Below are 13695 nucleotides of genomic sequence, written 5' to 3'. Positions count from 1 at the left end.
CAAAACAACCCGAACCAGGAATACATTGTGTATAAAAAGAGTAAGAATGTACAATGATCAACTATGAAAGACTTGATTCTTCTCACTGGTTCAGTGATCCTAAGCAATCTTAATAGACTTTGGACAGAAAATGCCATCTGCATCCCAAAAAAAGAACCATGGGGGTGTTCTAAGGTTCTGCCTTAGGCTTTCTTTGCTCTCTAGGTGACCTCATCAACTCGTATGGATCTACTCATCATCTCTATGCAGATGACAAAGAAATTTATCTATATAATTCCAGTCTTTTTTATCTTGGCTTTTAGTCTCCTATTCCTTATTTGACATTACAAATCAGAAGTCCCAGAGATATTTCAAACTCCAAATGCCCCAAAAAGAACTCATTATATCTTTCTCCATAAACTCTATTCTCTTCTAGTCTCCCAGAATACAACCTTATTATTAGCTTTGCTTTCTTATTCTCCCTTGTCCTACAACACAGAGTTGCCAAAATGATTTTCCCTATGCTTTAATGTTGATCATAACCAAATGGCTATTTTCATTGCATACCATTCTGTACTGATTCACTTAAATTATTCCTAGTCTACCTTCTGTTAACTGGTCATTGGAGTTAATACTACTAAATAAAGCAGGATAGCAGCAGTTTAATAAAAAATGTCCATTTTTAAACTTACCTGACATATTTTTTCCCATATTTCATCACATCCAGCTTTTTCTTGAAAGCTAAGGGCCAAGTCATAATTTTCTGCTTCAGACCACACGATCAAAGTGTCCTTGAAAGATAAAATGAATATATTTACCATCTTCTTAAACAATTAACCGATTAGACTTATTATAAATGACTATAAATTACAAGTTCCAAAATTACAAGTTGAAAATAGAGGGACAAAGTTAGATGGATAAGATTACAGAGAATAGGACTGAACTCTAATATATGTGGGTAGATTCTCATAATTATTTTTCAGTACCTTTTATTAACCAGCGGTGTCATAAATATAAATATTTTCCCCCATTATCTCCCTAGACTGTTAAAAAATAGCAATTGTTTAAAAACTAACTTTTTGGATTTTTAATGATCTCTCTAAATTCAAAAGAATGATGTACCTTTGTTATGGAATGGCATAAAAGAGTTTGAATTTAGGTACATTATGAAAACATGGTTTAACCATTCTGGAAAAACAATTTGCAATTATGTGAGAAAAGTGACTAAACACTGATCTGCAAAGGTTTCAGGCATTAAAACAAGTTCCACAAATAAAAAATAATCACAGCGATATTTTTTATGATAGCAAAAACTGGAAACAGACTGAATGCCTCCTGATTGGGGGTTGGCTAAAACAAATTATATAGTATATGAATATAATGGAATATTATTTTTTTTTTTAAAAATTTAAGTGATTTCATCTGTTCTGTAAAAAAATGACCAACAGGATGATTTCAGAAAGGCCTGGAGAGACTTACATGAACTGACGCTAAATGAAATGAGCAGAACTTTAACATATATAATATGTATTGGTCAACCTGCCATCTGGGGGGAGAGGGTGGGGGAAAGAGGGGAAAAACTGTAACAAAAACTTTTGCAATCGTCAATGATGAAAAATTACCCATGCATATATCTTATAAATAAAAAGCTATAAAAAAAAATTAAGTAATTTGAAAGAACATATACAATAAATAACATAAATGGACTCACCCCATTTACATTATTTGCATTTATTGCGTATGTTGTTCTGGTTTTACTATCTTTGTTGAAAATTTTGGTGCTGGAGGTGATAAAACACATTCTCTTTCTTGGTAAGTGGAATGAAAAGCAGAATGTTATTATATATGTTGTCATAAAGTGGCTCTGTGGGTCATAGTTTTGGTAGTCTATTTCATATAATTTGGTTGTTGGTTTTTTTTTTTTTTCTTTTACAAGGGAGAACTCAGTGAATGAATGTAAGAAGAAACAAATGGCACAGAAATAAAAGGCATCAATATTTTGGTGATGATGGTGATAAGTCATGGAGAAGATCAGATTTCTCACAAAATCCCAGAAAATATTTCAAAAGGGCTTGTCTGAAAATAAACACAAAGGAAAAAGAAAACCAAAGTTCTTCTGGCCACAGGGAAAGATAGTGGTAAGGAGTGTCAAAAGAGATATGCCATCATTTTGTTTTTTTTGGTTGTTGTTTTTTGCTGAGGCAAATGGGGTTAAGTGACTTGCCTGGTGTCACACAGCTAGGAATATCACTTTTAAGGAAGTTGAACACACTGGTGAGATTCAGAGTGACCATTCCCTGTGTGTGGCTAACAGAAGCTATAGGTCAAGGAATGGATTTCTTTCTTTCAGCTCCATTTAGCAGAACATGAGTAGGGTAAGGCAGAGAATGGTAAAAGTAATGCAGAGCTGGGATTTGGCAAAGGATAATAAGTAGCAACAAGACAAGATGTGAAAGTCTGAAAAGTAGATGACAGAGAGAATTTGAATTAACTAAAGGGTTGAAACTAGGAAGGGTAGAAAATGAAATCAGAACATGGATAATACTCTCAAATACTTTTGAGTAAAGAAAGTGAAAGATGCCATGGGGAAAGAAGATTTAGGGCTGAGGAAGAGGGAGAAATTGAATGACAGATTATAATCAGGTATTCTAGAGCTTCTAAGTATAACAGTGATTAGTGAGATTTAGGATATGATCCTCATTGTGTGTGGCTGAGGTAAAGAAGTAGGTCACAAGATATAAAGCTACTTAAAAATTAAGAAGTTAAGAATGTAATAAGGACAAGAGTTAGGCAGAACAATGAGCCAGATGCTTAATTCCTTAAGGAGAGAGGATGACCTTTGAGTTAGCTCATAATAGCCAACAAAATTTGAATGCAGAGTAGAAAATTTTAATAGAATGAGTTTCAAGAAGCTATTTAATGATGGCCAAAGGAGATGCTGGAAGTAGTGAAGAATAAGGAATATTCTAACTCCAGGAACTCTGTGCATGTGTACTTGCAAGTATCTCAGGGTTGTATTTAATACATGAAGTCTGTCTATATGTGATAGGCAAAAACTAAAGATCAGAGGCAATATAATGTTATGTGTTTACAGGTATATTGGACAACTGTAGCTACTAATTATGACATGAAGAATGGAAAAAGACTTGGTGCACAAGAGAATACAATTACGCTATCTATATGCCACAACAGGCTTATACCACAGCCCACAATGACAAGTTTAGGATCAAAAGCATGATGTTATGTTTCAAAAGGTTATACATCTTTAAAATTTGTTTTATTTTAGCTTATTCAGTAAATTACAGTGTTTCTTTGATAAATGATAGAATCTAAGTCAATGTAACAATGTGGATACTAGTATTTACAAATCAAAACTAGGAAAACAAAAGAAAACATGACATAAAGGAAATTCTGAGGTTAGACCTGTGAGAACTGTATGGGAACTGTATGAGGTACAGATTAAAGAGAAAAGCTGTTAAGAGGTTACTGTAATAGTAATAGGAAAGCAGTAGCCATTTCCCCACTCTTATGTATATTACTCTTAGGGAAATACATTTTAAGGAGATAAAGGAATGGATGCCAGAAACGTAAGGATAAACTGACAAGACTTAGAAACTGAATGCATATTGGGAGTCATGAAGTCCTTACAAACACGCACCTTTTTAAGGAGATAAAGGAATGGATGCCAGAAACATAAGGATAAACTGACAAGACTTAGAAACTGAATGCATATTGGGAGTCATGAAGTCCTTACAAACACGCACCTCTTTTTGTCATTTCTTACAACAAATAATAGTATTCTACTACATTCAAATAACATCATTTGGTGGACTATTTCCTAACTGATGAAGAGCTAATAGATAATACTATTTTGGTACCTATGGGTCCCTTTCTTTATTCTCTGAAATCTACAATAGTCTGTGGAGGTATGAAATAGGGACTATTACCAACCGAGTTCTAAAATCTCTATCAATTCAAAACTACAACAACAGTATATTAGTATATCTGTTCTCCAAATCTCCTCAAATTGTAATTCCCCTCCCCCCTTTTGAGGGAGGGGTAGGATGGGAAAAGGGGAGGAGAGCACTGGACAGGGAGGGGAGAGCAATCTATATGCAAATTCATTGGGCATAGAGTGGAACCTCAGAGTTGCTTTAATCCTTTGCTTTAACTATTGGTATTTGGAAACCTTGACTTTCCTTCCTTGAGGAAGGAAATTGTGGGTCTGTATCCCAAAGAGACCTGTTCATATCCTTCATATCATTTATTAAGGAATGGCCATATATCTTGCAAATTTAAATCAGTTGCTTATAGCTATAGCTTTCATATGAAGACTTTATCAGAGAAATTTGTGGATTTTTCTCAGTTACATTTTAATTTTAAATGCATTGGTTTTGTGCAAAACCTTTTAATTTTAAATAATCAAAATTGTTCATTTTAACTTTCTGTGATTGTCATCTCTTTGTTCAAGGTCATGAACACTCAATCCATAGATTGGAAACCGAAGTTTCTTCCTTGCTCCTCTAATGCATGTTAATATTTCTGTTCAGATTATTCCATTAATTTTATAGATGAGAAGAGATACAAAGAAATGAAGTAATTTGCCAAAGGCTGGGATGCTAGTTAATAGTATACATGGAATAAAAATCTAGATCTCCTCATTCCTCCTCATACAGCTATTTCCTATATATTATGCAATAGTCTTATGACATTTCTCTTTGGAGAACTCCCGCATGAGAGCAAAAAGCTGGGAAACATTTTTTACAGCCAGTGCTTCTGATAAAGGCTTCATCTCTAAAACAGAGAATGGAGTCAAATTTATAGGAATATAAGTCATTCCCCTATTGATATATGGTGAAAGGATATGAACAATTTTAAGACAAAGAAATTAAAGCTATTTCTAGACATGTGAAAAAATGTTCTAAATCCCTATTAGAGAAATTCACTATTGACTAGAGAAATAAAGACAACTCTGAGGAACCACTATCTCAGATTGGCTAAGATGATAGGAAAAGATAATGATAAATGTTGAAGGGGAAATAAATGATAAATGTTGTGGGAAAACTGAGAGACTAATGCATTGTTGGTGAAAATGTGAACTGATCTAACCCTTCTGGAGAGCGATTTGGAACTGCGCCCAAAGGGCCATAAAATTGTAGGTCTGTATCCCAAAGAGATCATTAAAAAAAAGAGAGAAAAGGACCCACATGTGCAAAAATATCTGTGGTAACGTTTTGTGGTGGGGCAAGGAACTGAATGCTCCTAAGTAGAACAAAGGCTGAATCAGTTATTATTATTAATTATTCTATTACTGTTATTAGATATTTGATATTATTCTACAAGAAATGTTAAGATTGATTTCAGAAAAGTCTGGAAACACATGAATGCCGAATGAAATGAGCAGAACTAGGAGAATACTGTATAAAGTAACAAGATTATGTGATGATCAACTATGTTCATGAACTTAGCTCTTCTTAACAATGAGGTGACTCAAGGCAGTTCTAACAGAGGAATAGAATATGCCTTGTGTATCCAGAGAGAGAACAATGGGGAAAATGTGGGATTGAAGCATAGTATTTTCACCTTTTTTTGTTTGCTTTTTCCTTTACATGGTTGTCCCTTTTGTTCTGATTTTTCTTGCATGACATGTCAAATATGGGAATGTTTAAAAATATTATACATGTATACATCAGATTGCTTGCTATCTGGGCAGGGGGTTAGTTAAGAGAGCAAAAAAAAAAAAAAAAAAAGAAACCCCACAAAAAACCCTCACAAAATCTTACAAAACTGAATGCTGAAAACTACCTTTCCTACATGTATCTGGAAAAATAAAACACTCTTGTGAATTTCCCTAAAATAAAGCAATATGGGCTATATATTACTTTTTAAGTAAGTAAGAAGCTGATTGAAAAACTATGTCCAAGATTGGAGGGGGTCAGGTACCAAAAGACGACCGACTTTAGATCCATCTTATTTAACCATTTAAAGAAATAATGCCTTCAACAAAGACACTATGCATACTTTTCAAATCTACGGATGACAAAAAGTTAGGAGGACTATCAAACTCAAGTTTTTTAAACTCTGGAATTGAACAAAATCAACTCTAAATTCAACAATGATTAAATTTAAAGTAATGTAATTAATTAGGTAAATAAAATGTATACTATGAAAATGACATAATAAAGGTTTCTTCACTATGGCATCCAGTTCCTTGTCACTGCAAGATTAATATTAGCCAGCAAACATGGCTACTAAAGTGTTAAGTAATATCAGATCATATTAAAAATTTTAAGATAGCAGTATGATCTCTACTAAATTCTGCCAATCAGATCACAGCTTGGGCTCAATTCTGGATGTAATTTATAAAAAGAACCCTAATAAGTGAAATACTGGTTTGATAAGGGATTTGGAAATTATGTCATATAAGAAAAAGATGAAATCACTAGGAGCGAAAGAGGGGGACGCAAAATTTTCCTAGCAAGTATCTTTAATAAAGGCTTGATATATAAGATATATGGAGAACTGATACAATAGTTATTTCAATAAATAAGAACTTCAAATACATTTTCAAAAAAGTAACACACTATCAACAACCATAAAATAATACTCCAGGTTGCTCACAAAAGAAATACAAATTAAAATAAATGAAGTTTTCAACTCAAACTCATAGGATTGACAAAGATAACCAAAAAATTAAAATTTTGGAGGGGATATGGGAAGAAGCACACTAATAATAATGTGGTCACTAAACTGCACTTTGACCCCCGATACCATTAGTAAACACACATTTTTAACAAGTTTTTTATTTTCAAAATATATGCAAAGATAGTTTTCATTCATCCCTGCAAAATCCTGCATTCCAAATTTTTCTCCCTCCCCTAGACAGTAATTCAATATAGGTTAAAGCAATTCCTCTAAACAGATTTCCACTTATCATGCTGTACAAAAAAATCAGATCAAAAAGGGAAAAAATGGAAAGAAAAAAGAAATAAGCAAATAACAAAAGGTGAAAATATATGTTGTGATCCATATTCAGGGCCAGAAATTTTTACTAACTACAGATAGAAGTTCATTTAATTACCCAAAGAAAAAAATATTTAGGCAACACTTCATGCTGAAGGAACAAAGATACCATCCAACTAAAACCAGAATTGCAATGCCATCTTTTCTATTGCTTTGTTACATAATGTCAACAAGTCATGATCAATATGCCTCAATCCACATTTAAAACATGAATACCACTAACAAGATTGTTTTGATTCAATTGGAACATTTAACAATTCTGGCTATTTGTCAGTTGTCAGGAATACAAAAATAAAAACTTTCCAGTATAAGGGGGTGCGGGGAGGGAGCAGAATCAGGGAGAGGGAAAATAGAAAAAAATATTTGAAGATGTATAATACAAATTACTATGTGTTGAAAAGAGAGATTCAAAGTTTTTTAAAAAAATAAAGAATGCAGTTAGGACATCATCATGAATGATGTGGCACTGAATCAAGCCTTAAAAAAATAGGTAGAGACAAGAAACTATGAGTTCTAATTATGAGTATACAGCTTGCAAGAATGCACTAAGGTAGAAGAAATTATGACAATCAGATTTAACAGAGTGCATCCCTTCTATTCCATTTTACCAAAATGTTGATAATGCTTTCTTTCATTCTTCATAGTCTGGTATTAATACCAAATTCTTGCATTAACCATGCCCAAAAAGTATTTCTTGCTCTGTTCCTTGACTTTATCACCTCTATTTGGAGGTGGATATTTTTTATATATTTTTTATGCCTTTTTAGGAATTTTAATTAAGACAAATGATAGTACTGACATTATATCTAAGAGAAAAACTGTAATTTTTATTATTTATCCCCTCTATTTCATTTTACCAAAATGTTGACACTTCCATTTTTTTTTTTCCCCAAATATTTTACAAATAGAGGTAAGAATCAAGAAACAGAGCAAGAAATACTTTTGGGCATGATTAATGCAGGTTTTTTTTAAACTATGCATATTTTCTACAAAGGCATTTTTAAATTTTCTTTTTAATTGGGGAGAGAACAATTTTCATTAATTGACAAAATAAAATAAAAACAAAACTTATTTCACTGACTTTGTAGGATACCCAGGTTGATGAATGCACACAATGTACTTCAACACTATTTGATTATAGTAACTGCATTTATGTAGAAGAGCTGCAATTTCCTACTCAAATTGACAACTAGCTCAACGAATTTACACCGCTATAACAGAGGCAATCAAGGATTGCAACATTCTATAATTTGTATTTATCAATCTGCATTTGCATCAATTTGAATTTCTTCATGAAAAAATTTAAGTTTTGATTTCTACCTATAGTATATATGGATTCTACATCTTTTGTGCTCTGGAACACAGCATTTTCAAATCTCCTGTTTCAAAGAGGTACTAAAAGGGAGGTCCAAGTTCAATCTCTGAGCAGTGACACTAATGATAAACCCTTCAGTAAGTGCTTCATCATCCCTTTTGCTTAATGATTGCACCCACTTAGAATCTAGCAGTGAAGATAATGTATCTTCAATATTATTTAAATAGCTCAAAGATCCATTTTATTAAAAGTCCTCTACCCTTAGAATAAATGATAGCCACCTGGGAGGTGGCTAAGATCCCTTTAATTTGGATAGAATGGGTGTCCAAACTGGCATACAAACCACTGGACCATATTCAAAATCTTTAGCTCAGTAGGACTTCCAGAATTTGTCATGGACCTTAAAAGAATCAGGGTCATTACTACACCAAAAGGAATCAAAGAGCAAGACTTTAGGGGAAAACCCACAATATTAATTAGGTCATCCAAATTTGGAGATCATTTTTAATCTTATATGGTAAATCTATATGCTACAAATGCTAAACAGAAATTCTTTCTTTATTTATAAATCATAAGTGTGTTCATTATGCAAAGGCAAGACAGTGACATTACTTTTAAAATCATTTCATGACAACAAACAGGAATAAGAAAATGAATTTCAAATATTACCTGCTGCTTCTGGTATGCAGTGTTAGGATTAATTTTGGACTCCAAAAGTAGAGAACCTAAAGTAAAAGAAGAAAGTAAAAATTAAAAAATGCTTCATAATTTATTTTCAATTTTTAGAAATTTATATAACACAAAAATGAGAAAAAGAAGCTAAATGCCCACTTTACAAGATTTACATGATTAAATGTGTGACCTTAAAAATACATATTTGAAATTGTTTTTTAAAAGTGATTCATATTCTGGCTCTAAAACTATGTAGACATGGCTAGGTGTATCTAAACTCTCTTGAACCTCTTTTCTGAAAGATAATACTTTTGTTACCTACTTAAGTAGGATTGGTATGAGTAATGTATTTTGTAAATGCAATTTTTTTTCTTGAATTATAATAAAGCTCTTAAGACAGAAAAAATATGAATTGGACTAAAATCTAAAAGGCTCCAAGATCCTGTAACATGGTATACACAATAGAAATCTCTATCCTAGACCATGATTTAGCCAAAGAAAATAGAAATTGGTTGCGTTTTGGTTCTCTAAAGCTTTGAAGCAGTAGCCAGCAACAACGGCCTGATGGGAGGAGTGAAGTATGCTTTACATCATACCCTAAAAGGGCTGTAGATACCTAAAGCCCAGCATTGTATTAAAAACAAAGTGACTGCAAAGATTTGGTCATTACCACCTACATAAAAAGCTGCCTCTAATTTTATCTCACATTACTCTTAACAAAACATACAGATGTGCCAAAATGTTTGTGGCAGCCCTGTTTGTAGTGGCTAGAAGCTGGAAAATAAAAGGATGTCCATCAATTGGAGAATGGTTGAGTAAATTGTGGTATATGAATGTTATGGAATATTATTGTTCTGTTAGGAATGACCAGCAGGATGAATACAGAGAGGACTGGCGAGACTTACATGAACTGATGCTAAGTGAAATGAGCAGAACCAGGAGATCATTATAAACCTCAGCAACGATACAGTTTGAGGATGTATTCTGATGGAAGTGGATCTCTTCGATAAAGAGAGCTTTAATTGATCAAAGATGGACAGAAGCAGCTACACCCAGAGAAAGAACACTGGGAAATGAATATAAACTGCTTGCATTTTTGTTTTTCTTCCCGGGTTATTTATACCTTCTGAATTCAATTCTCCCTGTGTAACAAGAAAACTGTTCGGTTCTGCACACACATATTGTATCTAGGATATACTGTAACCCATTCAACATGTAAAGGACTGCTTGCCATCTGGGGGAAGGGGTGGAGGGAGGGGAAAAATCGGAACAGAAGTGAATGCAAGGGATAATGCTGTAAAAAATTACCCTGGCATGCGTTCTATCAATAAAAAGTTATTAAAAAAAAAAAAAAAGAAAGAAAGAAAGAAAGAAAGAAACTTCAGGGTACTGACATACTTATCAAGCTAGTAAATGTGGCTGAAAGATGAGAAAACAAAGGTTGGAGGGATATTGGGCATAGGCATCCTAATAACTAATTCTTGGAGCTGTGATTTGCTTCAAATTATTTGGAAAAGAACTTGGGAGTTATGCAAGAAAGGTTTCTAAATTTTTCACACACTTTGACCTAGAGATCCCATAACTAGGAACCTACACCAAAGAGCTTATTGACAATTAGAAATGACCCACATGTACAAAAATGTTTGTAGCTGCTCTGTGATAAAAAGCTGGAAACAAAATATATTCAAGAATCATAAAATAATTGAACAAATTTTGATATATGAAGGTAATAGAAGATGTTTCTGCACAGAAATAAAGGAAACAGGAAGAATTTTATGGAAATGATATAGAAGAAAAATTAACACATTAATTATAATGATATAAATAAAATCATCAAAGATAGGAAAGACAATTCTGTTCAGATGTAGTAGTTAATGTTAGTACTATGCTATCAAATTTAAAAGGCACATTGTTCTTTTCCATTAACAGTCAATAAATGAATTATTTTTCTAGGAAAAAAAAAACATACAGAGATTTGGCACAGCAATGGGAAGGAATAGATACTAATAGATCTTCCTAATTTACTACTTCCTTTTCATATTCTGACATTCAGAAGAGATTAAATTTGGCCATAGCTAGCATCTCAAGTACCAAGAGTATGACAATACTATTCAACAGACATGTGTTGAGTATCAACTGTATAGAAGACATGCTAAAAGATGAATATATGAAGTTGATAAAGCCTAAAGTCTATTAAGAGACACAAAAATCCATATTAAGTATAAACCTACATACTAAAACTGGGAAGAAAACATTTTCAATGAAGGGAATCAGTAAGGTTTTGGGGAAGAAGAACCTGAACTATTAATTTCATTTTTGAAGGAAAGAACCTTTGGCAGGTAGAGCAGTTTTTTTTCATTCCAGGAATAGAAAAGCAGACTGAGTATGTGCATGAAAACACATTTCGTACCTCTATATAACTCCCAGATTAAACTTCATCTTAATTGTCTATCCTTTTTCTAGTCCTTCACTAGGCTACCAAAGCCCAGCCAGCATCTTGCCATATGCCCTTTACCACATTATCTCCCCAACTCCCATCTCTTTTTGACAACTTTTTTCAGTACATATTACCATTGCTACTAGAAAAGTTGTGATTCTGAGTCTTGAGGCTACAAAATGTCTTTAAGTCTTATAAAGTATAATAAGTCTTTAGGCTACAAAATGTACAAAATGATCATTTCCTGGACTCTATGCCCAGCTTTCTTTTATCATACCACCCCTATCCCTATCTTAAATGTCTCTACTCCAATTTATTCTTTCCTTTTCATTGTGTTCTTTGGAATTATGTTTCTATTGGTAATAAACTGCTCTTCATGGCATGCCTCTTGCCTTCATCTTCCTTATATATCTAAAAATCAAGAAAATCTGTCTCCACCCAGAAGACTGCATCTCTGATCATCCTCTCCATTACTGTCATGCCCCACATTGCTAAAAGGATAAAAAATGAAGGATAGACATATTTTTCACTCCTCACTGACACTCTCCTCTATCACAGTCATTCAGCAATTTCACTTCCTCTGAAAAAACTGTTCACTCAGCTGTCATCAGCTACTAAGCAATTTCTTTCTTCTCTTAAATATCAAAATTAGAAAAAATATGCCTATATTGCCTATATTTTATCACTTACTAACTTTTCAACCTGTTAAAAAGTAGATTTTAAGCAGAATCAATGTGAAACTGTTCTCCAAAGTAAGAAAAAGACAGAAGAAACCTAGTCCAATATTTTCTTTGCTGTAACAAGTAGTTTAGACTCTTTGTTTGAAGACATCTGATGAAAGGGAAATCTATTTCCCAAGGCAGTCCATTCCATTTTTGGACAACCATAATATTATATAATGCAAAGTTTTCCCCTTATAATTAATCATGCCTTAAGTTTTCAGAGGAAGAACTCTACGCTATAAATTACCATGCCTCCCCCGCCAAATCTCTACATCACTAAAACTTAAAATAAATATAAAGTGAACTCTTGAGATACCATCTATATGCATTAGATTAGTAAAATTGATCAAAAAAGGAAAAATAAAAGGTATGGAAGAAGCTCCTAAAACAAGTTCATTAATACATTGCTGGTGAAGTTGTGAACTGATCTAGCCATATGGAAAGTATGAAACTATGTCCCCTCAAATGTGGAGGATAAAACCGTGAATATAGCCTTTGACTTACATGGAGGCTACTACCTCCATCTAAAAAAAAAAGACAAAGACTCATGGATATAAAAATATTTATACTAGCTCCTTTCATGATGGTATAAAATTGAAACAGATCATATTATGAAATGTATGATGAAGGTGGTAGTTTCAGAGAAACCTTGGAATATTTATATGAATTGATATAAAATGAAGTGAGCAAAAGCTGAACCATTTATATTTAACAACAATAATGTAAATATCTACTACTTTGAAAGACTTAGTGTAAAAGGAAACAAAATTCAAAGGAGACAACATACTATCCACCACTTGAGGCACACATGCATATAGGTATACATATACTTGTGAGTATTTATCTATATGGACATGGCTAATACAGTAATTTTTTTTTTTGCTTTACTAACATGTTTTTAATGGTTTGGGGGGGGGGTTTGCTTTCTCAGTGGGGTAAAGGGGAAATAAAGTGAAGAGAATTTGGAGCTGAAAAAATATTTATAAAAGAAAAACACTTCAAAACATAACTGTTTGGAGGGGAAGGATAAAGAAATAAATCCTCACCTATAATTTCTTTATTAGTAAGTCAAACAGCTCTTTTCTCACCTTTCTCAGCATTCTGACACTGATTCTTTAACAACTTTTGTCCTTCAGAACAGGCTACTGGGTTTCTGGTCTCTTGTCAATTCTATTAGCTTTTATGTCTTTAACAATTATTTTTATAAAGACGTCTAAATCTAACATCTGACCCTCTTCTTTCCTGGACTCCAGATTTATTTATTTATTTAAGCAATCTATTGAATACTTTTCCCCTAACTGCCCCACTTCTAATTTCATTATTTTTAATGGGAACATTGTTTCAGGCACACAGAATGGAAGAGACCTTAAAATCATTTTTCACATCCAATCAGTTGCAAATTCTTTTCTATTCTACTCTTTCAACATCATCTTCTCCACAATGGACAGATTACACCGATAGACCTTGAATTAGATACTTACTAGATATGTAACTACCTAAGCAAGTCATTTAACCTCCATCTGCCTTAGTTTCCTGATATATAAAAT

General features: G+C 33.0%; 1 protein-coding gene across 2 annotated transcripts in view; it reads right to left on the bottom strand.

Annotated features, from left to right (window-relative positions):
- Positions 1 to 13695, bottom strand: part of PPP4R3A (protein phosphatase 4 regulatory subunit 3A) — a 60548-nt gene that overhangs the window by 27564 nt on the left and 19289 nt on the right. For both annotated transcript variants that reach the window (XM_051977391.1, XM_051977392.1), the window contains exons 2-3: positions 8987 to 9042; positions 672 to 770 (exon numbers count right to left, since the gene is read on the bottom strand). In XM_051977391.1, coding sequence (XP_051833351.1) covers positions 672 to 770; positions 8987 to 9042 — 155 coding nt within the window. The remainder of the gene's footprint in view (positions 1 to 671; positions 771 to 8986; positions 9043 to 13695) is intronic.

The sequence above is a fragment of the Antechinus flavipes genome, chromosome 2, assembly GCF_016432865.1.
Source record: "Antechinus flavipes isolate AdamAnt ecotype Samford, QLD, Australia chromosome 2, AdamAnt_v2, whole genome shotgun sequence".
In the NCBI taxonomy this organism is placed as follows: Eukaryota; Metazoa; Chordata; class Mammalia; order Dasyuromorphia; family Dasyuridae; genus Antechinus; species Antechinus flavipes.
This window is presented reverse-complemented; position numbering and strand designations above follow the sequence as displayed.